The sequence below is a fragment of the Chlorocebus sabaeus genome, chromosome 20 (assembly GCF_047675955.1).
Source record: "Chlorocebus sabaeus isolate Y175 chromosome 20, mChlSab1.0.hap1, whole genome shotgun sequence".
Lineage (NCBI taxonomy): Eukaryota > Metazoa > Chordata > Mammalia > Primates > Cercopithecidae > Chlorocebus > Chlorocebus sabaeus.
Window position 1 is genome coordinate 45,276,481 of NC_132923.1, and position 24,714 is coordinate 45,301,194.

At 37.2% G+C, this 24,714-nt stretch overlaps 1 protein-coding gene across 10 annotated transcripts in view; it reads left to right on the plus strand.

The window, feature by feature from the left end:
* Window positions 1–24,714, plus strand: part of HFM1 (helicase for meiosis 1) — a 126,463-nt gene that overhangs the window by 47,897 nt on the left and 53,852 nt on the right. For 9 of the 10 annotated variants that reach the window (XR_012090027.1, XR_012090026.1, XM_073008588.1 and 6 more), the window contains 3 exons: window positions 92–225; window positions 3,808–3,855; window positions 7,784–7,864. Coding sequence is in view for 8 of the 10 variants with exons in the window: in XM_073008588.1 (XP_072864689.1) it covers window positions 92–225; window positions 3,808–3,855; window positions 7,784–7,864 (263 nt within the window). In the remaining 2 variants the exon portion in view is untranslated. The remainder of the gene's footprint in view (window positions 1–91; window positions 226–3,807; window positions 3,856–7,783; window positions 7,865–24,714) is intronic. The other variant, XM_073008587.1, reaches the window with a different exon arrangement.

The following is a 24,714-nucleotide window of genomic DNA, read 5'->3' on the forward strand; positions in this document are numbered from 1 at the left end:
AATTGGTGTATTATAAATTATTAAAGTTAAAAAGTAAGAGTTATGGCATTGAACTGCATATTCATAATGCAAAGTTTTTTCTTTTCATCAGTTTGCACAGACATCTTATTGAGCATTTAAATGCAGAGATAGTACTGCATACCATCACGGATGTGAATATTGCTTTGGAATGGATACGATCAACTTTGCTTTATATCAGAGCCTTGAAAAATCCATCTCATTATGGTTTGTTACTTTGACTTGGAAAAGTAGTAATTTTTTCAAGCCAGCTAGGCCTGTATTTATACTGATAAGTTACAGGATAGATAGATTACAGAAACTAATAGATAATAAAACAAAAGATAACAACAGTCCCAAATACATTTAGAGACAAGAGTAGACAAACTGAGAAATTTTAATCTGTTTTACTTCTGGTGTTTCAACAAGGTTTGAAATCCGCACCATTAAAAATAGACCTAGTGGAAAAAAATTCAGCTCCAGTAAAAATAACAGAAATGTCTAAATCATTGAAAATAAGTTAAAGTTACAGAATGTTTTGAATTTTGTCTGTGCTTAGTGTTCAGCTACTCCCTTTTTTGAGTTTATGACTGTTTATTTTTCAATTTATAAGAAATGAAAGTATATAGTACTACTGTTGCTGCTACAATTTTCATCTTGCTTCTATAGCTAACCCACATCTTGTTATGTGGCTTCCAGAGGGTTTTTTAATGTGGTATAGGTTATGAAATAACCTATACTTGGGGTTGTTGAATACCAAATTAAAGCCTGACTCGTTGAAGTATCATTCTAATGCACAGAGGTTCAAAACTTTCAGATCTCAAAGAGTAATTAATATAAGTCTATATTAAAGGAATATATAAATATTCATATCACTTAAAAATGTCTGTTTCAACTAGGTAATACATTTACTTAGTTCAAAAATCATAAAGTGAAGGAATATATACAACTAAAATTCTTCCATGTATATCCCTACCCACACAGTTGTTCAATTCCCATCTCTCCCCTTTCCATCCCCTAGTTCTGTAATCATTAGTATATCTTTTTTGAATAATATTTTTTGCATATAAAAGTAAATAAGAAAATGTAATTTTATTTTCCCACCATTTAAACACAAATGGTGGCATAATGTATTAGTTTTCCATTCCTTTTAACAAATTATCCTAAAACAAATAATCTAGAAACAACCAGAATTTATTATCTCACACAGCTTATGTGGGTTAGGAATCTGGGACTGTCTTAGCTAGGTGGCTCTGGGTCAGAGGCTCTTCTTAGATTGCAAGATATGTCAGCTAGGGCTGCAGTCATCTGAAGGCTTTCCTGGGTCTTGAAGATTCACTTCTAAGTAGTCTCACTCACAAAGCTATAAGTTAGAGGCCTCAGTTTCTCACAGTTGTTGGCAGGCCTCACTCTTTTGCCAGGTGGATCTTTCCTTATAGCATGGCAGTGATTTTTCTCAGGATGAATGATCGACAGAGAAAGAGAGACAGAGACAGACTAAATCAGAAGCAGCAGTACTTTTTTATAACTTTGTCTCTGAAGTCACACATCATTACTTCTACTTTATTCTGTTTTTTAGAAGCAAGTCACTGAGTCCTGGTCACACGAAGGCGAGAGGGATTAAGTTTATCTCTCAGAGGGCAGAATATCAAAGAATTTGTGGGCATTTTTTTTTTTTTTTTTTGAGACAGCCTCTCTTGGTTGCCCAGGCTGGAATGCAGTGGCACAATCTTGGCTCACTGCAACCTCCACCTCACAGGTTCAAGCAATTCTCCACCTTACCCTTCTGAGTAGCTGGGACTACAGGCACACACCACCATGCCTGGCTAATTTTTTGTGTTTTTAGCAGAGATGGCGGTTCGCCATTTTGACCAGGCTGGTCTTGAACTCCTGATCTCAAGTGATCCACCTGCCTTGGCCTCCCAACGTGCTGGGATTACAGACATGAGCCACTGTGCCTGGCCTTGTGGTCACATTTTTTTTAAACCTCCATTATTGTAGTCTTCTGCACATTCCTTTTTTTCTTAGTATGTCTTGGAAGCTTTTTTGAGACAGGCTGTCGCTCTGTTGCCCAGGCTGAAATCCAGTGGTGTGATCACAGTTTACTTCAGCTTCAACCTTCTGGGCTCAAGTGATCTTCTTACCTCACCCTCCTGAGTAGCTGGTACTACAGGCATATATCAGTACACCTGGCTCACTTTTGGGGAAAAAAAAAAAGTTGTAGAGGCAGAGCCTCCCTATGCTGCCCAGGCTGGTCTCGAACTTGTGGGCTCAAGCGATCCTCCCACTTCACCCTCCCAAAGTGCTGGGATTTTGACCGTGAGCCACCATGTCTGGCTGGAAGCTTTTTTTAATAGCTAAATAATATTCCATTTACTTATGTATCACCTATTTAAACGATCCCCAATTGATGGACATTTATACTTTTTCTAATTGTTTGCTATTACAAACAATGCAGCCAAAAAATCCCTTCATTTTTTACATGCATGAATTTATCTGTATGATAAATCTCTAGGAATGAAATTCCCAGCAAACTATTGCAAGACCAGAAAACCAAACACCGCATGTTCTCACTCAGAGGTGGGAATTGAACAATGAGATCACTTGGGCACAGGAAGGGGAACATCACACACCAGGGCCTATTGTGGGGAGGGGACAGAGGGAAGGGATAGCATTAGGAGATACACCTAATGTAAATGACGAGTTAATGGGTACAACACACCAACATGGCACATGTATACATATGTAACAAACCTGCACATTGTGCACATGTACCCTAGAACTTAAAGTATAATTAAAAAAAATTAAAAAAAAAAAGAAATGAAATTCCTGTGTCAAAGATATATGCATTTATAAATTTGATACCTGTGGCTGAATTGCTACCTTAGTAGCTCATATACCTTTCAGCAGTGTTCAAAAGTGCCATATTTTGTTTCTCCAGCCTTTCCTTTGGGTGTATACTTGTGTATTTTTATCAATATTGTATATGAATATTGATATCTTTTCATGTTTTAATTTTCATTTCTGCCTTTTCATAGTTACTTTATTTTCTGTAGTTACTTTTTTGTATTGAGATATCACTTACAGTAAACTGCACAAATATGAGGTGTATAGGTCAATGAAGTTTTATATATATGTTTATACACACATATACACACATGTAACCACAGCCCAGATTAAGATATAGAACATTATCTAGATGTTCCCTCATGCTCCTTTTCTGTCAGTATTTGCCCCCAGAAGTCAATGCTATTCTGACTTACATACCACAGGCTAGCTTTATCTATTCTTGAAAAGATTCCATTTATATGAATATAAATCTTTTGATGAAAGGAAATTATTAATTTTAAATAATGTTGCTGTGAACATTGTTATATATATCTTTTGATACACATGTATGTGTATATCTGTGGGTATGTGCCTAGGAGTGAAATTATTGTGTTAAATGGTATGTGTAGTTACAACTTTAGTGAATAGCACAAAATGGTTGTATTACCAAATATGTTTTCCTAGGAACATTCATGTTATAATGAAAGTTCAATAGAATATATTAATCACTTGATGATATTTACTATGTGTAAAACATTTGGAAATTTATTCCATACCATTCTTGTTAAAATATGATATTCCTGTTCATTGTTTCTATGGATATTTATTTAAGTCTTGTTTGAATTCAATAAGCTGAGAGTTTTTTTTTTCTTATATAAGACTCAATTAGACTACTCTTCACTAGTTAACTGGGGTATAAACTGAGCCTGTAAAGATGAATTAAATTCTGTTTTACTTTTTGGAAATTTTCATGACATGCAGGTTTTGCATCTGGATTGAACAAAGATGGAATTGAAGCAAAATTACAAGGTTAGGTGCATTTCATTCCAAAAATTAGATTCTACATATTTTAGTGAAAAAGTTCAGTTATTATGAAAGTAAGAATATGCTTTTGTAAATCATTTTTTAAAAAGGAAACATATCTGTAGAAAAATAATGTGAACTATTTCTTTTTCACACAAAAAGCTTGGCATATACACTTTTTGCTGAATTAATCAATTTATTCTATCAGAATATCTTTCTTTGTATAATATGTTAACTTGGTTTATTTGGTTTTTATTTCTAACATCCCTGGTCTTTGAAAATATGCTTACAGATACACACTCTGTATTTTTTCTTTTTTTTAAAAGAGACAATCTTACTGCCACCCAGGATGGAATGCAGTGGCGTGATCATAGCTCATTGTAACCTTGAACTCCTGAGCTCAAATGATCCTCCTGCTGAAGCCTCCTGAGTAGCTGGGACTATAGGCGTGAGCCACCACAACTGGTTAATTTTGTAGCTTTTTTTAGAAAGGGGGTCTCACTGTGTTTTCCAGCCTGGTCTCAAACTCCTGGCCTCAAGTGATCCTCCCACCTCTGCCTCCCAAATCACTAAGATTATAGGTGTGAGCAATCATGCCCAATATGCATTTTTTCTTTTCTACTTAATTTTAATTGAAAAATATAAGCCTAGAGTGATTATGGGCTTTGTATCCCAACCTGTGCCAAAGATGTATTCCTATCCAACCTCAGCTTGTTATTTAATCAACTAGTATTTCTTACTTGTTTTTTAGAATATAAAATATTGTTAGGCATTTATTCAGATTAGAAATTGCTACCTTTTTATTGTGTTGAGACTGTCCCTTTAGTAAAAGAAAAAAATGTTAGATCCTCTAAAAAGATTTAGCCAATTTAAATTTATTCTCTACTTGTATTACATGTGTGGCAAATAAAAATGCGGAGATAAAGCAGTAAAATTGTCTTGCTTAAAGAATAAATATGTTGTTAAAACATGATCATAACCAATAGCATATATTCATAATGCTGCTGTATTCATGTTGAAATACAGATTATAAGTTGTATTATCTTCAAGGTATTGATTAATTTTGTAATGGAATTTTAAAAATTAAACATATATTTTGAAAATAATGATCAAATACACTCAAGAAATTAAATAGTCCAAGAGATATATTGCTATATTCAGATAACTTTAATGTTTTAGCTTTTGTTAAATTAGCAGAATCACAGCTCATATTTGCCTTATCTTTGGTCACTATAGCGTTAGCAAAATTTTGCCTTATAAACAGCAGTAGCTAGATATAACTGAATATTAGATATATTAGATATAACAGCAGTAGCTAGATATAACTGAATATTGGTATTGTAGGAGAGAAAAAAGGTAACATCTTTTCCTCATTCATTGCAAAGTTCACAGCTGACACTCCTGTAACAAGGCAGATTAACAAGAGAAAAGCATAACAAATTTATTTAATCAAAGTTGTATATGACATGGGAGCCTTCAGAAATTAAGACCCAAAGACCCAGGGAAAACTGTGTTTCTATGGCAAGTCTAATGAAAAAAAATGAATAGTTGTCGAGAAACATGACTGGACAAAAGGGTGTTATCTAATATTAATAAACTGGGCAAAACTTAACAAGGCCTATTTGTTCAGATTCTTCTTGGCCTCTCTGTGTAGCATTCTTTCTTCCTGGGCGTGAGACAGGACCATTCCATACCGTGGAATGAGGGTCTTAAAATTTACACAAAGTAGGTCAGAGAATTCCTTTATGACCACGTTTCATACAGAAAGGCAGGGAAAGGTCAGAGTGACCTTCTTGTTTCTGAGGTCCTCTCAGTCTTACTGAGTTTGAAATGCTTTGGGTCAGCATTTTCTGAGCCCTGCCATTATCCTTGGAGATCTGCCTTAAATCTCTCAAGAAGGATCGTTAGCATAGTGTATGCTATTTCCTAAACTTGATTATACTTTCTTGCCCAGTATACTCTAATAGCTTCCCCATGACTCTTAGAATAAAATACAAACTTTCACCACAGCCCACAAAATCCTGCTTGATATCTCCCTGGCTATTACTCTAACTACATCTCTTGTCACTTTCTGTCTCTCTTATTCTACTCTCACCAAATTGGCCTTCTTGCTATTCCTTAAATACACCAAGCTTGTTCCGACATCAGGTCCTTTGCACACTTTGTTCCCTATTTTTGGAACTCTCCTTGCATACTTCACATGGTGCGCACCTTCATTTTATTCAGGTCTGTCTTCAAATACTAACTTTTTAGAGAGGTCTTCCTGTGGTATCTTACTTAAATCCACCTTTACTGAGAGGAAGAGAAAATGATTCTATGATGTTGTTATCACTGTTTTCCTTGTTTTTAGAAAAAGTAATGTGTTTGACAATTAGGGTGAGGATAGCTTTCCTCTATATGAAAATATATAGCAGTTATGAGAAATACATATAGGTTGGGTGTGGTGGTTCATGCCTGTAATCCCTTTGGGAGGCCAAAGTGGGCAGATCGCTTGAGCTCAGGAGTTTGAGACCAGCCTGGACAACATAGGGAGATCCCACCTTTACAAAAAGTGTTTTTTAAAAACTTAGCTGGTGCAGTGGTACATGCTCTAGTTCCAGCTACTGGGGAGACTGAGGTGGGAAGATTGTTTGGGTCTGGGAGGTTGAGGCTGCAGTGAGCTGTGATCATGCCACTGTATTTTAGCCTGCGCAACAGAGTAAGACCCTGCCTCAAAACAAAAAAAAAAAAAAAAAAAAAAAAAAAGAAGAAAGAAAAGAAAGGAAGAAAAAAAGAAAAGGAAATAAACATAAGCTTTAGTTAAAAGATTTAAAATTCTACACAATCATTCTATACAGGTTCTTAGCCTTATGTTTCTTTATAGTATATGTGAAACCGTATTATTTATTTGTATGTTGATTGCTTTCTTCTGTAAAATATAAGTTCTAAAAATAAAAACCTTGTCTTGTTAACTGCTGTAAACATAGAGCTTAGAATTATGCTCAGCTTATGGTAAAGTAAGCATTTTTCATTGACTTACCGAGTAATGGGTAATGAACGGATTTAATAGTGGGTAATTAAGAAAATTAGACTTCAAAATCTTTACTTCACCAAACACTTAACACTATCAAGCTGTCTAAACAGTGCTGCTTAAACTAAAATATTTCCCGAAGAACTCTAAGGGTGTTTTTTTGAGTGGCTGCTCTGTTTAGGATTGAACTATTACAGTATTCCCACTGTCTGCTCTGAACTATCTTATGTCTCGTGGAGTATGGCATGAGGCAGAGAAGGAACTGTAAGCAGTAGATCACTACAATTGCTCTGATCCCCATCAATAGTGAACATGAACTAGCATTGCTTCCTGTCAGAGAAACAAAAGTAAACACCTGAAAGCATCAGTTAAAGTTGTTGCTTCAAGAAAGTGGCAAAGAGGGAGGAGGGGAGGAACTGGTGGTTTTTGGAATAAGCTTTGCAGAACTATTTGACTTCTTATACTTTGTGCATATATTAATATATCTTTGATAGAAATTTAAAGAAAAAAGAAAAAACCATTGCCTTAATGGAGGGCAGATAGCAAAGGAGCAAGTTACTTAGCCTCTATTCTTTCGTTTCCTAACCTATATATGAAAATATCAGTGTCTACCTTATTGTGATGTTTTGAGGATTAAATGAGATAATACATGTATATCATTTAAATACTCCAAGTTTTAAGTGTTATTTCTATTTACTGAGTGTTATTTTTATTACTTGTATTCTTGTTACTATTAGAAAATGTTTTTAGTATATTAGTTAGCTTTTTTATTTAAATGAGCTTTTCCTTACTGCTTAAGTAGGGACTGTGGTTCTTCTAGAACAATTACAGTAATAACACAACTTTAGCATATTTAATAATAAATTATTTTGCCCTACTTCCCTATTTTACTAAAATTAAAATGTGTTTTCTATAATTAAACAGAATTATGTTTGAAGAATCTGAATGATTTATCATCCCTGGACTTAATAAAGATGGATGAAGCTGTTAATTTCAAACCAACTGGTAATTTCCTATCATTGTCAGTAAATTTAGCAATTGTTTACTTAAGACTAAATTAAAATTTTGTTTTACTAAAATTTAGACGATGATAAAACTAAATCGTGGTCTCAGTTCTCAATAGGGTATCATTATTATTACCCGTAGGCATGATAAATTTAAACAAGCCCTATTTGTAAAAGTATAGTTTCTTTTTGACAGGTGCACAGAATTTGTCTTCACTGACTCTGGTGACTTCTGGCAGAGGAACGAAATGCTTGAACCTTTGGGTTGCTTAAACCTGCTATAACTATTATAGATATACTTTTATTGGCATGCTTTTGTATGCTTTTTATATTCTTAAATATTCAACCGTTGATAATCTGGTGGTTAGAGTTCTGTAAGGTTAGAAAAAATATCTTTTCCTTCTACTCATCTTAGGTTCATTAATTGGGACTCCTATAACTAAAGGTATTAGCAAGAGAAAAGCATACAAATTTATTTAATATGTTTTATGTGACATGGGAGCCTTTCTAAGAAAATGAAGACCCAAAGAAATGGTTAAACTTGAATGTTTTTATGCCAGGTGTGATGAAGATGGAAAGGTCATGGAGAAATATGATAGGACAAAGGAGATATGAACTAAGTGTAATAAATTGGGGGAAATTTAGCAAAGCCTGTTTATTCAGATTCCTCTGTGTCTATGGAGATAAAGATGCTCCATTGTTTAGGTATAGGGAGGGCACCTCTCACATGAGGTGTTATGACTTGCTTCAGAGGAAGACCAGAAAAATTATTCCTGTACATGTTGTTTCTCAGATTCCTGCAGCTTAAAATATTCAGTAGGCCAAGATGCCACATTTCGAGATAGCATGTCCTGAACTCACTCTCTCTCTCTCTCTCTAAATTCTGTTTAGAGTATAATAGAAGAGAGAAAGGATGTTTTGTGGTTTTTAGCACTCGTGATTAGAAGTTTTTGGAGAAAATGACTTTATTATTCCAGTTAATCTTTTTAAGTAAAAGTTATTTATTGTTTGAAAGTTGGGTAATGTGGAAAATTTTTTTTTGAATTCAGAATCTATCTGTTAACATTTAGCATGTACTGTTCATTTTTAATGCGTTTTTTTACTTACTTGCAACCATACTATAGAAATACATGATTTTGTAAAATGTTAAAATTTATATTTAATATAAGGCTTAGTTTTAAAATAATTTGTTGCCCTGACTCTCAGCCCTACATTAATAACATTTTTTTTCCTCCTTCTTTGGTCCTTATTCTGATAAGCCTAATTCTGTTTGTGAGAATTGTCTTCTGTGTGTTCCAGAGCATCTCACTAGAGGGGGCATAAGAATCACTAAGGCGTCTTCTTCATCTGTTTTTATATACTTTCATTCTTATCAGGAATCTTATTCCCACTATCACTTCTTTCTTATGGTACTTCTTGAATGCACTGATACTATTCTTTTTGTCTTTAAACATACCTAATAAATGACCTATAATAACATTTATTCTTTGTCAGTCATCAGTGAATAGTACTTAGTTATTTTTTTATTCTTAACACTCCACTTTTCTGGTTCTCCTTCTTCTTTAATCAGTCGTACTTTGCTGACCTTTTATGCTTACTATGTACTTCTTAAAGTTTCAGGCCTTGAATCTTTATTCCTGGATTATGCTAGTTTTTTGAAAACATAATTCACCTTCACTGCTACATCTGTAGTCATTATGTAAATGAATTCAAAGTTTTAGTTTTGATTATGACCTCTCACCTTTGCTATAAAATTTGATCTTCAGTTTTCTATGATACATGTTTACTTACATATATTACATGAAGCTTGACATCCAGAGGCATATGAGTTAATTTAACCTGGAATACTGTGAAGCAGAGTGAACATAGAATTTGGGTTCCAAATATCTGTATTTCAGTCCCAGTTCTACTACTTATTGTCTGTTGCCTTATATTAGCTGTCTTAGTTTACTATTGGCTTATATTAGCTGTCTTAGTTTATTCATCTGAAAACAGGAATGTATTACATATCCTACTTACTGTATTGGGTGTAGTGTTGATCAAATGCAATAATGAATGTAAAAACATTTTACTGTAACAGAAGTTGTTGCTGTCTCTTTTCCAAAGCTAGGAAAATCAATGTTTGCCTATTCTCATTAGCTTTTTTGCCACACCTAAGATCATCGTAAAATATTGATGCCTTTGGTTTCTTTCATTCCTCCGTCATTCAATATCCAGGCATTTTCCATACTCATTCCATATCCTTTTGGTGTCTGATGTCACCAAACATCAAAAAGACAATCCAATTTGAGCTGAAAATATTCCTTATCATCTACTAGGGTAAAATTTCTTAAGGTGTATTGGGGATGGACTACTTGCTGTCAAAATCAACTGAAGATGCTGTTGTGTTAAAAATACAGTTACTTAATTCTGCTTCAGACTTGCAAACTTCAATTTTTAGGAGTAAAACTTAGGAATTTAAATTTTATCTCTTTGGGTTTAAATCCTCTCTCAGATAAATACCTAGTTCTTTGATACTTTGTAAGATACTTGCATTTCAGCTAGCTATTGTAGTTGACCTTACCAGGTGGGTAGGTTTGTAATTTCCTTTTTTTTTTTTTTTTTTTGCAACTTTTGTCTTTGGTTCAGGGGATACATGTGCAGCTTTGTTATGTGGGTAAATTGTATGTCATGGGGAGTACAGATTGTTTCATCACCTGGGTAATGAGCATAGTACTCAACATTAGGTTTTTCAATCCTTACCCTCCTCTCACCCTCCACCCTCAAGTAAGCCCTGATGTTTATTGTAGCCATCTTTGTGTCCATGTATACTCAATGTTAGCTCCCACTTTTAAGTGAAAACATGTAGTATTTCGTTTTCTATTCCTGCATAAATTTGCTTAGGATGATAGTCACCAGCTCCATCCATGTTGCTGCAAAGGATATGATTTCATTTTTAAAAAAATTTTTTATTATACTTTTAAGTTCTAGGGTACATGTGCACAACGTGCAGGTTTGTTACATATGTATACATGTGCCATGTTGGTGTGCTGCACCCATTAACTTCTCATTTACATTAGGTATATCTCCTAATGCTATCGCTGCCCCTTCCCCCCACTCCACGACAGGCCCCAGGGTGTGATGTTCCCCTTCCTGTGTCCATGTGTTCTCATTGTTCAATTCCCACCTATGAGTGAGAACATACGGTGTTTGGTTTTCTGTTCTTGTGATAGTTTGCTGAGAATGATGGTTTCCAGCTGCATCCACGTCCCTGCAAAGAACCCGAACTCATCCCTTTTTATAGCTGCATAGTATTCCATGGTGTATATGTGCCACATTTTCTTAATCCAGTCTATCATTGATGGACATCTGGGTTGGTTCCAAGGCTTCGCTATTGTGAATAGTGCTGTTGTGAATAGTGCTGCAGTAAACATACATGTGCATGTGTCTTTATAGCCGCATGATTTATAATCCTTTGGGTATATACCCAGTAATGGGGTGGCTGGGTCAAATGGTATTATTTCTAGTTCTAGATCCTTGAGGAATCACCACACTGTCTTCCACAATGGTTGAACTAGTTTAGAGTCCCACCAACAGTGTAAAAGTGTTCCTATTTCTTCACATCCTCTCAAGCACCTGTTGTTTCCTGACGTTTTAATGATCGCCATTCTAACTGATGTGAGATGCTATCTCACTGTGGTTTTGATTTGCATTTCTCTGATGGCGAGTGATGATGAGCATTTTTTCATGTGTCTGTTGGCTGCACGAATGTCTTCTTTTGAGAAGTGTCTGTTCATTTCCTTTGCCCATTTTTTGATGTTTTTTTTTTTTTTTCTTGTAAATTTGAGTTCTTTGTACGTTCTGGATATGAGCGCTTTGTCAGATGGCAGATTGCAAAAGTTTTCTCCTGTTCTGTAGTTTGCCTGTTCACTCTGATGGTAGTTTCTTTTGCTGTGCAAAAGCTCTTTAGTTTAATTAGATCCCATTTGCCAATTTTGGTTTTTTTTGCCATTGCTTTTGGTGTTTTAGTCATGAAGTCCTTGCCCACGCCTATGTCCTGAATGGTATTGCCGAAGTTTTCTTCTAGAGTTTTTATGGTTTTAAGTCTAACATTTAAGTCTCTAATCCATCTTGAATTAATTTTAGTATAAGGTGTAAGGAAGGGATCCAGTTTTAGCTTTCTACATATGGCTAGCCAGTTTTCCCAGTACCATTTATTAAATAGGGAATCCATTCCCCATTTCTTGTTTTTGTCAGGTTTGTCAAAGATCAGATGGTTGTAGATGTGTGGTATTATTTCTGAGGGTTCTGTTTTGTTCCATTGGTCTATATCTCTATTTTGGTACCAGTACCATGCTGTTTTGGTTACTGTAGCCTTGTGGTATAGTTTGAAGTCAGGTAGCGTGATGCCTCCAGCTTTGTTCTTTTTGCACTGGATAGCCTTGGCAATGCGGGGTCTTTTTTGGTTCCATATGAACTTTAAAGTGTTTTTTTCCAAATCTGTGAAGAAAGTCATTGGTAGCTTAATGGGGATGGCATTGAATCTATAAATTACCTTGGGCAGTATGGCCATTTTCATGATATTGATTCTTCTTATCCATGAGCATGGAATGTTCTTCCATTTGTTTGTGTCCTCTTTTATTTCACTGAGCAGTGGTTTGTAGTTCTCCTTGAAGAGGTCCTTCACATCCCTTGTAAGTTGGATTCCCAGGTATTTTATTCTTTTTGAAGCAATTTAGAATGGGAGTTCACTCATGATTTGGCTCTGTGTCTGTTATTGGTGTATAAGAATGCTTGTGATTTTTGCACATTGATTTTGTATCCTGAGACTTTGCTGAAATTGCTTATCAGCTTAAGGAGATATTGGGCTGAGACAATGGGGTTTTCTAAATATACAATCATGTCATCTGCAAACAGGGACAATTTGACTTCCTCTTGTCTTAATTGAATATCCTTTATTTCTTTCTCCTGCCTGATTGCCCTGGCTAGAACTTCCAACACTATGTTGAATAGGAGTGGTGGTGAGAGAGGGCATCCCTATCTTGTGCCAGTTTTCAAAGGGAATGCTTCCATTTTTTGCCCATTCAGTATGATATTGGCTGTGGGTTTGTCATAAGTAGCTGTTTTTATTTTGAGATACGTTCCATCAATACCGATTTTATTGAGAGTTTTTAGCGTGAAGGGCTATTGAATTTTGTCAAAGGCCTTTTCTGCATCTATTGAGATAATCTTGTCATTTTTGTTTTTGGTTCTGTTTATATGCTGTATTACGTTTATTGACTTGTGTATGTTTAACCAGCCTTGCATCCCAGGGATGAAGCCCACTTGATCATGGTGGATAAGCTTTTTGATGTGCTGCTGGATTCAGTTTGCCAGTATTTTATTGAGGATTTTTGCATCGATTTTAATCAGAGATATTGGTCTAAAATATTCTTTTTTTTTTGTTATGTCTCTGCCAGGCTTTGGTATCAGGATGATATTGGCCTCATAAAATGAGTTAGGGAGGATTCCCTCTTTTTCTATTGATTGGAATAGTTTCAGAAGGAATGGTACCAGCTCCTCCTGGTACCTCTGGTAGAATTCAGCTGTGAATCCATCTGGTCCTGGACTTTTTTTGGTTGGTAGGCTATTAATTATTGCCTCAATTTCAGAGCTTGTTATTGGTTTGTTCAGGGATTCCACTTCTTCCTGGTTTAGTCTTGGGAGAATGTATATGTCCCGGAATCTATCCACTTCTTCTAGGTTTCCTTGTTTATTGGCATAGAGGTGTTTATGGTATTCTGTGATGGTAGTTTTTATTTCTGTGAGGTTGGTGGTGATATCCACTTTATCATTTTTTATTGCATCTATTTGATTCTTCTCTCTTTTCTTCTTAGTAGTCTTGCTAGCAGTCTATTAATTTTGTTGATCTTTTCAAAAAACCAGCTCCTGGATTCATTGATTTTTTGGAGGATTTTTTGTGTCTTTATCTCCTTCAGTTCTGCTGTGATCTTAGTTATTTCTTGCCTTCTACTAGCTTTTAAATGTGTTTGTTCTTGCTTCTCTAGTTCTTTTAGTTGTGATGTTAGGATGTCGATTTTAGATCTTTCCTGCTTTCTCTTGTGGGCATTTAGTACTATAAATTTCCCTATACACACTGCTTTAAATGTGTCCCAGAGATTCTAGTATGTTGTGTCTTTGTTCTCATTGGTTTCAAATAACATCTTTATTTCTGCCTTCATTTCGTCATGTACCCAGTAGTCATTCAGGAGCAGGTTTTTCAGTTTCCATGTAGTTGAGTGGTTTTGATTGAGTTTCTTAATCCTGAGTTCTAGTTTGATTGCACTGTGGTCTGAGAGACAGTTTGTTATAATTTCTGTTCTTTTACATTTGCTGAGGAGAGCTTTACTTCCAATTATGTGGTCAATTTTGGAATAAGTGCAGTGTGGTGCTGAGAAGAATGTATATTCTGTTGATTTGGGGTGGAGAGTTCTGTAGATGTCTATTAGGTCTGCTTGCTGCAGAGCTGAGTTCAATTCCTGGATATCCTTGTCAACTTTCTGTCTTGTTGATCTGTCTGATGTTGACAGTGGAGTGTTAAAGTATCCCATTATTATTGTGTAGGAGTCTAAGTCTCTTTGTAAGTCTATAAGGATTTGCTTTATGAATCTGGGTGCTCCTGTATTGAGTGCATATATATTTAGGATAGTTAGCTCTTCTTGTTGAATTGATCCCTTTACCATTGTGTAATGGCCTTCTTTGTCTCTTTTGATCTCTGTTGGTTTAAAGTCTGTTTTATCAGGGACTAGGGTTGCAACCGCTGCCTTTTTTTGTTTTCCATTTCTTTGGTAAATCTTCCTCCATCCCTTTATTTTGAGCCTATGTGTGTCTCTGCCTGTGAGATGGGTCTCCTGAATACAGCACAGTGATGGGTCCTGACTCTTTATCCAATTTGGCAGTCTGTGTCTTTTAATTGAAGCATTTAACCCATTACATTTAAGGTTAATATTGTTATGTATGAATTTGATCCTGACATTGTGATGTTAACTGGTTACACTCTGCACGATATTATCCAGGAGAACCTACCTAACCTTCCCCAACCTAGCAAGGCAGGCCAACATTCAAATTCAGGAAATACAGAGCACACCACAAAGATACTCCTCGAGAAGAGCAACTCCAAGACATATAATTGTCAGATTCACCAAAGTTGAAATGAAGGAAAAAATGTTAAGGGCAGCCAGAGAGAAAGGTCGGGTTACCCACAAAGGGAAACCCATCAGACTCACAGCGGATCTCTCGGCAGAAACTCTACAAGCCAGAAGAGAGTGGAGTCCAATATTTAACATTCTTAAAGAAAAGAATTTTCAACCCAGAATTTCATATCCAGCCAAACTAAGTTTCATAAGTGAAGGAGAAATAAAATCCTTTACAGACAAGCAAATGCTAAGAGATTTGTTACCACCAGGCCTGCCCTTCAAGAGCTCCTGAAGGAAGCACTAAACATGGAAAGTAACAACCAGCACCAACCACTGCAAAAACATGCCAAAATATAAGGACCATCGATGCTAGGAAGAAAGTGCATCAACTAATGATTTCATTCTTTTCTATGGCTGCATAGTAATCCATGGTTTATGTGTACCACATTTGCTTTATGCAGTCCACCATTGATGAGCATCTAGGTTGAGTCGATGTTTTGGCTACTGTGAATAGTGCTGTGATTACCATAAGTGTACACATCTTTATGTTAGAATAATGTATATTCCTCTGGGTATATACCCAGTAATGGGATTGCTGGGTTGAATGATAGTTCAGAGTTCTTTGAGAAGTCTTCAAACTGCTTTCCACAGTGGTTGTAGTAATTTACATTCACACCAGCACTGTGTAAGCATTGCCTTTTCTCCACAGCCTCACCAACATCTGTTATTTTTTTACTTTTTATAGTAATGGCCATTCTAACTTGTGTGAGATGATATATCATTGCTGTTTTGTTTTGCATTTCACTAGTGATGAGTGATGTTAACCATTTTTTCATATGCTTGTTGGTCACGTATATATCTTCTTTTGAGTAATGTTTGTCCTTTGCCCATTTTAGAAATAGGATTGTTTATAATTTGCTTGTTAATTTGTTTAAGTTCCTTGTAGATTCTGGGTATTCGACCTTTGTTAGATGCGTAGTTTGCAAATAGTTTTTCCCATCCTGTGCATTGTCTGTTTGCTCTGTTGATAGTTTCTTTTGCTGTGCAAAACTCTTTAGTTAAATCCCACTCAACAATTTTTGGTTTTGTTACATTTGCTTTTGAAATCTTTGTCATGAAATCTTTGCCAGGACTTGTGTCCAAAAATGATATTTCCTAGGGTTTCTTCTATGCTTTTTAAAAAATCATTTTAGGTTTTACATTTAAGTCTTTAGTCCATCCTGAGTTGATTTTTATATGTAGTGAAAGGAAGGGGTCCAGTTTTAATCTTCTGCATATAACTAACCCATTGTCCCAGTACTATTTATTGAATAGGAATCGTTTCCCTTTTGCTAGTTTTTGTTGACTTTGTCAATGATCAGATGGTTGTAGGTGTGGCTTTATTTCTGGGTTCTCTAACATGCTCCAATGTTTTGTGTATCTGTTTCTGTATAGTACCATGCTGTTTTGGTTACTCTATCCTTATAGTATAGTTTGAAGTGAGGTAGTGTGATGCCTCTGGCTTTGTCTTTTTTACTTAGAATTGCTTTGACTATTCAGGCTCTTTTTTGGTTCCACATCGATTTTAGAATAATTTTTGCAAATTCTGTGAAAAATGTCATTGGTAGTTAATTGATAGAAATAGCATTGAATCTGTAAATTGCTTTGGGCATTGTGGCCATTTTAACAATATTGATTCTTCCTATCCATCAGCATGGAATGTTTTTTACATTTGTTTGTATTGTTTCTGATTTCTTTGAGCAGTGTTTTGCAATTCTTATTGTAGGATCTTTCACCTTTCTGGTTAGCCATATTCCTAAGCATTTGATTCTTTTTGTGGCTATTGTGAGATCGTGTTCTTGATTTGGCTCTCAGCTTGCATGTTATGTATAGAAATGTTACTGACTTTTGTGCACTGATTTTGTAAACTGAAACTTTGATGAAGTTGTCTATCAGATCAAGGAGGCTTTTGGCAGAGACTCTGGTGTTTTCTAGGTATAAAATCATATCATCTGCAAAGAGAGATAGTTTGGCTTCCTCTTTTCCTATTTGGGTGCCCTTTATTTCTTTCTCTTGACTGGTTGCTATGGCTAGGATTTCCAATACTGTGTTGAATAGAAGTGGTCAGAGTGAGCATCCTTGTCTTGTTCTGGTTCTCAAGGGGAGTGCTTCTAGCTTTTGCCTGTTCAGTATGATGTTGGCTGTGGGTTGGTCATAGATGGCTCTTACTATTTTGTGGTATATTCTTTCAATACCCAGTTTGTTTAGGGTTTTGAACATGAATGAATATTGAATTTTATCAAAAGCCTTTTCTATATCTATTGAGATAATCATGTGGTATTTGTCTTTAGTTGTGTTCAGGTGATGAATCACATTTATTGATTTGTGTATATTGAACCAACCTTTCATCCCCATAATAAAGCCTACTTCGTCATTGTTGATTAACTTTTTGATGTGCTTCTGGATTTGGTTTGCTAGTATTTTGTTGAGGATTTTTGCATCTATGTTCATCAGGAATATTCACCTGAAGTTTTTTTTTTTTTTTCTTTTTTTTTTTTCATTATGCCTCTGCCAAGTTTTGGTATCAGAATGATACTGGCCTCATAGAATGAGTTAGGGAGAAGTCCCCCCTCCTCAAATTTTTGGAATAGTTTCAGTAGGATTGGTGCCAGCTCTTCTTTATATATGTGGTAGAATTTGGCTGTGAATCTGTCTGGTCCAGGGCTTTTTCTTGTTGATAGTCTTTTTATTTCTGATTCAGTTGTGAAACTTGTTATTGTTCTGTTCAGGGTTTCAGTTTCTTCCTGGATCAGTCTTGGGAGGTTGTGTTTCCAGGAATCTATCTGCCCATTTCTTCTAGGTTTTCTAGTTTGTGTGTATAAAGGTGTTCATGATAGTTTGTTTTTTTGTTTTTTGTTTTTGTATTTCTGTGAGATTGGTGGTCTTCTTTGTTATTTCTGATTGTGTTTATTTGTCTAATTTCTGTTTTTTTGTTTGTTATTCTAGCTAGCAGTCTATCAATCTTATTTATTCTTTCAAAGAACCAATATCTGGTTTTGTTGATCATTTGTGTGGTTTTATGTGTCTCAATTTTGTTCAGTTCAGCTCTGATTTTGGTTATTTCTATTCCTCTGCCAGCTTTGGGGTTGATTTGCTCTTGCTTTTCTAGTTCCTTTAGGTGTGATATTAGTTAGGTTTCTAATGTGATACTTCTAGCTTTTTTGATGTATTTAGTGCCATAAACTTTTCTCTTAACGTTGTTTTACCTGTATATCAGAGATTCTGCTATGTTCTACCTTTGTTTTCATCAGTTACAAAGAATATCTTGATTTCTGCCTTAAGTTCATTATTTACGGAAAAGTCTTTCAGAAGCATGTTGTTTAATTTCCATGTAATTGTATGACTTTGAAAGATCTTAGTATTGATTTCTGTTTTTACTGCATTGTGGTCTAAGAGTGTGCCTGGTACGATTTTGGTTTTTTTGAATTTGTTGAGAATTGCTTTATAACTGAGTGTGTGGTTGATTTTAAAGTATGTTTCATGTGCAGATGACAAGAATGTATATTTTGTTGTTGTTGGATAAAGTGTTCTGTAGATGTCTGTTAGGTCCATTTGGTCAAGTGTCAAGTTTAGGTTCTGAATATTTTTATTTGTTTTCTGCCTTGATGATCTGTCTAGTACTGTCAGTGGGGTGTTGAAGCCTCCCAACGTTGTGTAGGTATCTAAGTCTCTTTGTAGGTCTATAAAAATTTGTTTTATGAATCTGTGTGCTCTAGTATTAGATGCATATATATTTAGGATAGTTAAATCTTCTTGTTGTATTGAACTTTTCATCATTATCAGTGTCCTTCTTTGTCCTGTTTGATAGTTATGGTGTAAAGTCTGTCTTGTCTGAAATTAGAATAGCAACCCCTGCTTTTTTTGTTTTCCATTTGCTTGGTAGATTTTTCTCCATCTCTTTATTTTAAGCCTATGGGAATCATTGCATATGAGATGGGTCTCTTGAAGACAGCGTACAGTTGGGTTTTGCTTCTTTATCCAACTTGTCACTCTGTGCCTTTTAAGTGGGGTATTATAGCCTGTTTACATTCAAGGTTAATATTGATATGTGTAGATTTGTCATTATGTTGTTATGTAGACTTGTTATGTTATGTTATGTAGTTGCTTTATAGTGTCAATGGTCTAGATACTAAAGTGTGTCTTTGTGGTGGCCAGTAATGGTCTTTCATTTCTATGTTTAGTACTGTGTTAAGGACCTCTCATAAGGCAGGTCTGGTGCAAACAACTCCCTTTGCTTATCTGAAAAGCATTTTGTTTCTCCTTCATTGATGAAGCTTAGTTTGGCTGGATATGAAATTTTTGGTTGGAGTTTCTTTTCTTTAAGAATGTCAAAGCTGGGCATAGTGACTCATGCCTGTAATCCTGGCACTTTGGGAGGCTGAGGCAGGAGGATTACTTGAGCCCAGGAGTTTGAGACCAGTCTGAGCAATATTGTGATACCTTGTCTCCCCAAAAAATTTTTCTAAAAATTAGCTGAGCATGATGACATGTGCCTGTAGTCCCAGCTACTTAGGATGCTGAGGTGGCAGGATCACTTGAATCTGGGAGAAGGAGGTTGCAGTGAGCCAAGATTGCACCACTGCCATCCATCCTGGGTGACAGAGTAAGACCCTGTCAAAGAAAATGCTTAATGTAGGCCCCCAAACTCTTCTGGCAATTAGGATTTTTGCTGAAAGATCTGCTGTTAGCTTTGTATGTTTCCCTTTGTAGGTAACCTGCCCTTTCTGTCTAGCTGCCCTTAATATTTTTTCTTTCCCATTGACCTTGGAGAATGTGATGACTATATGTCTAAGAGGATGGCTGTTCTATGTAGTATCTCACTGGGGCTCTCTGAATTTTCTGAATTTGAATGTTGACCCCTCTAGCAAGGTCAGTGAAATGTTTTGAACCGTGTTCTCCATTATATTTTCCAAGTTTCTTGCTCGCTCTCTCCCTCTCTTTCAGGGCTACCAATGAGTTTTAAATTTTGGTCTTTACATAATCCTGTATTTCTTGGGGATTTTGTTCATTCTTTTTATGATTTTTTCTGTATTTTTCTCCGACTGAGTAGGTTTGAAGACCTGGTTTTTGAGCTCTGAGATTCTTTCCTCAGCTTGGTTTATTCTGCTGTTAATACTTCCAATTCTATTATGAAATTCTTGCAGTGAGTTTTTCAGCTGTATCAGATCAGTTTGGTTCTTTCTTAAAATGGCTATTTTGTCTTTCGCCTGTTGATCATTTTACTGGGTTCCTTAGATTTCTTGGGTTGGGCTTCAACTTTCTGCTGAACCTTGATGATCTTCATTGCCATCCAGATTCTGAATTCTAGGTATGTCATTTCAGCCATTTCAGCCTGGTTAAGAACCATTGCTAGGGAGCTATGTGGTTGTCTGAAAGTAAGAAAACACTCTGGCATTTTGAGTTGCCAGAGTTCTTGCTTTCTGGCAAGAACATCAGCCCAGACAAATTGTTTTTCGTCTGTCTGGGCTGATGTTCCTTTAATATTTGAAGTTGCTGTCCTTCAGATAGGGCTTTTTCCTTTATATTCCTTGATGCCATTGAGATTTACTGTGGCATAAGTCGGGTTTAGTTGACTGGCTTCATTTCTGGATGATTTGAGAGGGCTTGGGCTCAGCTTAGTGCTCCTGGGCTGCATGCTCGTGGCTTTGTTTGCTGGCCCCTTGAGGTTAAGTTCCTCCTGTACTGGAGGGTTAGAGGTGTTCCGGGTTCACTGGCAACCACACTTCAATGCGGCAGTGGCAGAAGGGTCCACACTCATGTGTAATGCCAATAGTGGCTGGGTAGTAGCACAGTGAGGTCTGGGCATGTGTACCAGTGGTGGTGGCACAGCAGGGTCCATGTTTGCAGTGTATCAGCAGTGGCAAGACAGCACCATAGTGGGGTCTGCATGTACCAGTGGTGCACTGGTGGGGGTGGGGCTGTGGTGCCAAGGTCCTTGCACCATGTGCATGCTAGTAAAATGCTTTAGGGAGGCCATGGTTGAGTGCATTCCAGCAGAGTAGTTGGGGGTGGCTGCAGACAGGTGTGTGCTGGCAAAGCAGTGTGAGGAGGCTGTTGGTGGGTGTGCATCGGCAGGGTCCATCTGATGGTTAAGTGGCACGTGCTGGTTAAGAAGCTATGGTGGTGGCCACCAGGAAGTACCCCAGTTGGGCATCTGAGGCCACATTGCAAGTGAGCGCAGAAGGGGCTGGCAGACAGGGGGCACTCAGATAAGACTGGCCCCATCACATGGACAAGACTGCCCTGCTCTATCTAGCTCCAACAGTCAACAGAGGCCAAAGCCACTTAGAGGAGCATGGCAGGCCTTGGGGGCTTGGCATTGCTGACTGTACTCCACTATAGCCATTCCTGTGCCAAACCCTTTGGGCTCCACACAGGGTGGAGTCCTCTCCCTGCCACTTCTCCAGGCAGTTCTCTCTGCCGACTTAAATGTCTGCGGAGGTCATGAGGTCTTCTGCATCTAAGATTACAGAGGTCCATGAGAAGAGTGGGCCACTCCTCACCTGTTTAACTCACCCCTTCCCCAGGAGCCACCAGGAGCTGGGAATGAGTCCTGGTACTTGGCAGCCCAGTGCAGTGTTCCCAGATTCTACCCAGGGTCTGTGTCCTCCCTCCAGCCACCCTCAATGACTTCCTTCTGAAGATCTGCTTCGAGTGTGCTGGTCTTCCTGATGGTCTGGTCTCTTGGTGGGAGATGCTCTTCCTGGCTGTGTCTAGTTGGCTGTCTTGTTTCTCCTCCTCTTTTCTCAGTTCCTGGAGGATGGAAGCCTGAGTTAAGTGTGCCAACATGATCACATTCTCTTGGGTGTTCTCTTCCTTTACACACAGTCACCTTCTTGCTGTGTGCTCACATGATTTCTTATTTGTGCATGTAATTTCTTGGCTTTTCTGGTGTTCCAGAGTTCTCCCTATGGATCTCCCAGTATCTGCAGGTCATAGGGTGACAGAGGCTGTGGCCAAGTCACCTGAGGTCTGCTGGAAAAAAGGGGATGCAGCACTGGAGATGGGACTCTGAGCTTCCCCATCAAATTGTGGCAGATGCTGCACCGTGCTGGATTTGTAATTTCTTAGCCTGTTATTAATTTAGATTTAATTTTCTTACATAGTGTTTCTAATTAATTAATTTTTATGACTTCTTATTCCTTCATATTACTTATACTTTATTTTGTCTCTTTGAGTTTATTATTTATATATCAGTTTTTAGTTTGTATGTTCCTATAATTCTGCTTCATATAGTTTTTGCTTTTTAGGTTGTAATCATAATACTCAAGTATCTAGGTATTTTCATCTATATGTTTGAATTGAGGTTTTTACCTGTTTTGTCAGGTAATGTGTACTGAGAGAAGGGTTCAAAAGGCCAATTTTTTTTCTCTTCAGCTGTTCTTGTACATGTGCAGATGTGCAGGTTTGTTACAGGTAAACATGTGGCATGGTGTTTTGCTGCACAGATCATACCATTGCCTATGTATCAACCAGCATCCATCACCTATTCTTCCTGATGCTCTCCTTCCCCTCGCCCTCCCCAACAGGCCCCAGTGTGTGTTGTTCCCCACAATGTGTCCAGGTGTTCTCATTGTTCAGCTCCCATTTATAAGTGAGAACATGCGGTGCTTGTTTTCTGTTCCTGTGTTAGTTGGCTGAGGATAACGGCTTCCAGCTCCATCCATTTCCTTGCAAAGGACATATCTCATTCCTTTTCATGGATGCATAGTATTCCATTGTGTATATGTACCACGTTTTCTTTATGCACTCTTTCATTGATAGGGATTTAGGTTGATTCCATGTCTTTGATACTGTGAATAGTGCTGCAGTGAAAATACGTGTGCATGTCTCTTTACAAAAGAATGATTTGTATTCCTTTGGGTATATACCCAGTAATGGGATTGCTGGATCAAATGGTATTTCTGGTTCTAGGTCTTACAGAAATCACCACACTGTCTTCCACAGTGGTTGAAGTTATTTACACTCCCACCAACAGTGTAGAAGCATTCCTTTTAATCTGCAACCTTGCCGGCTTCTGTTGTTGAATTTCTAATTTAAGAAAGATTAACCTTCTGAAGATAGGAGGTAACTGCAAGAGTCTGCAAGAGTCATTAAACTGGGATGCAGATCTTACCTCTTTGAAGGATAGGGATAGAGGGAAGGAAGAAAGGAAGGGATGGAGGGAAGAAGGAAAGGAAGGGATGGAGGTAAGGAGAGAAAGGGAAGGAGGTTAGGAAAGAATGTGAGGGGAGGGAGGGAACATGGTGGGGCACAGAGGGAGAAAGTATGGGAGGAAGGAAGGATGGGATGGAGGAAGGGATGTTTTTAGACAACTTATAATTGAATCCAGTAACTCTGGAAGGAAGGGAGAAGGAAGGGAGGGAGGGAGAGGGAGATAGATCTTAGCCTGCAAGGAGGGAGGGAGGCAGGGATCTTAGCTTGCAAGAAGGGAGGGAGGAGGGGAGGGCAGGAGGGATTTTAGCCTCCAAGGAGGATGGGAGAGAGAAAGCCCTTGGAGGATCTTAATTGCAAGGAGGGAAGGAGAAAGGGAGAGAGGGAGAGAGAGAGGGGTCTTAGCCTGCAATGCAATCCAAAGAACATTTGGCAAAGTTTATAGGAACTCTCATAGATCTACCTTAGCATCCCTGCTGTACTCAGTCATTGGTTGGGGGCATCTCATGAAAGTATGATCTCGGTGTAAACATGATGATGATTCAGAGCAGAGCAACTGGGGCCATCAGTCACTGACACTTCTTGCAGTAGGAGGTCTGAAGTGTACATTCTCATGACCTCCATGCTCCCCACCACTCTATTTTATGACCTTTACTTTGAATTATCCTGAATTTCCTATGAGAATATTAATCATTCAGTAGCTATATTGATAGCAAGTTGTTTCTTTATTTCCTCCCTTTACTTGCAAATCTTTAAAAATTTCTTTTCATTCCCTCTGCTTTGACTCATTTTCCTTATGCTTTCCTTTCTAGATTATGTTTTTCTGTCTTACCTAGGAAAACTTCATCTCTACTAATAAGCCAACAAGTATTAAGTCTTTTCTTAAAACCTTTCATTTTCTCTAGCAGGAAGAGACCTTATATTAACTTATAAATATCTAGGGTAAGAGGACCATCTTTAAATATACTGCAATGGTTAACTAGTTCCCTTGGTAATCATAATCTTGATATCTCACACACTTCTCTCAGAAGCTCCCTTTTATGAACTAATCCATTATTCTCATGTTAGCTGAACATATTCACCAGGCTCCTAATTGAGAGCCTGGCTACTTCTCTATTCCTTATTGTTAGTTTTATCTATTGTACCATGTCCTTGATGCTTGTAACTCTGTTGGAATGCCAAAAATCTTTTCTTCTTCAGCAAAACATTTAGCACATACATAAATGTTAGCCCTTTCCTCGAGAAGCAGTATGCTACTTTCTTCTTCCCAGCTGTTTTCTGTGTGTTCATAAGGCTTGAAATTCTTTGAAATGTTTTTAGACAACTTGTAATTGAATCCAGTAACCTGTTTTTTTTTTTTTTTGGTTTGTTTGTTTGTTTTGTTTTGTTTTTGAGATAGAGAGTCTTGCTCTGTCAACCCAGGCTAGAGTGCAGTGGCACAATCTTGGCTCACTGCAACCTCCACTTTCTGGGTTCAAGTGATTCTCCTGCCTCAGCCTCCCGA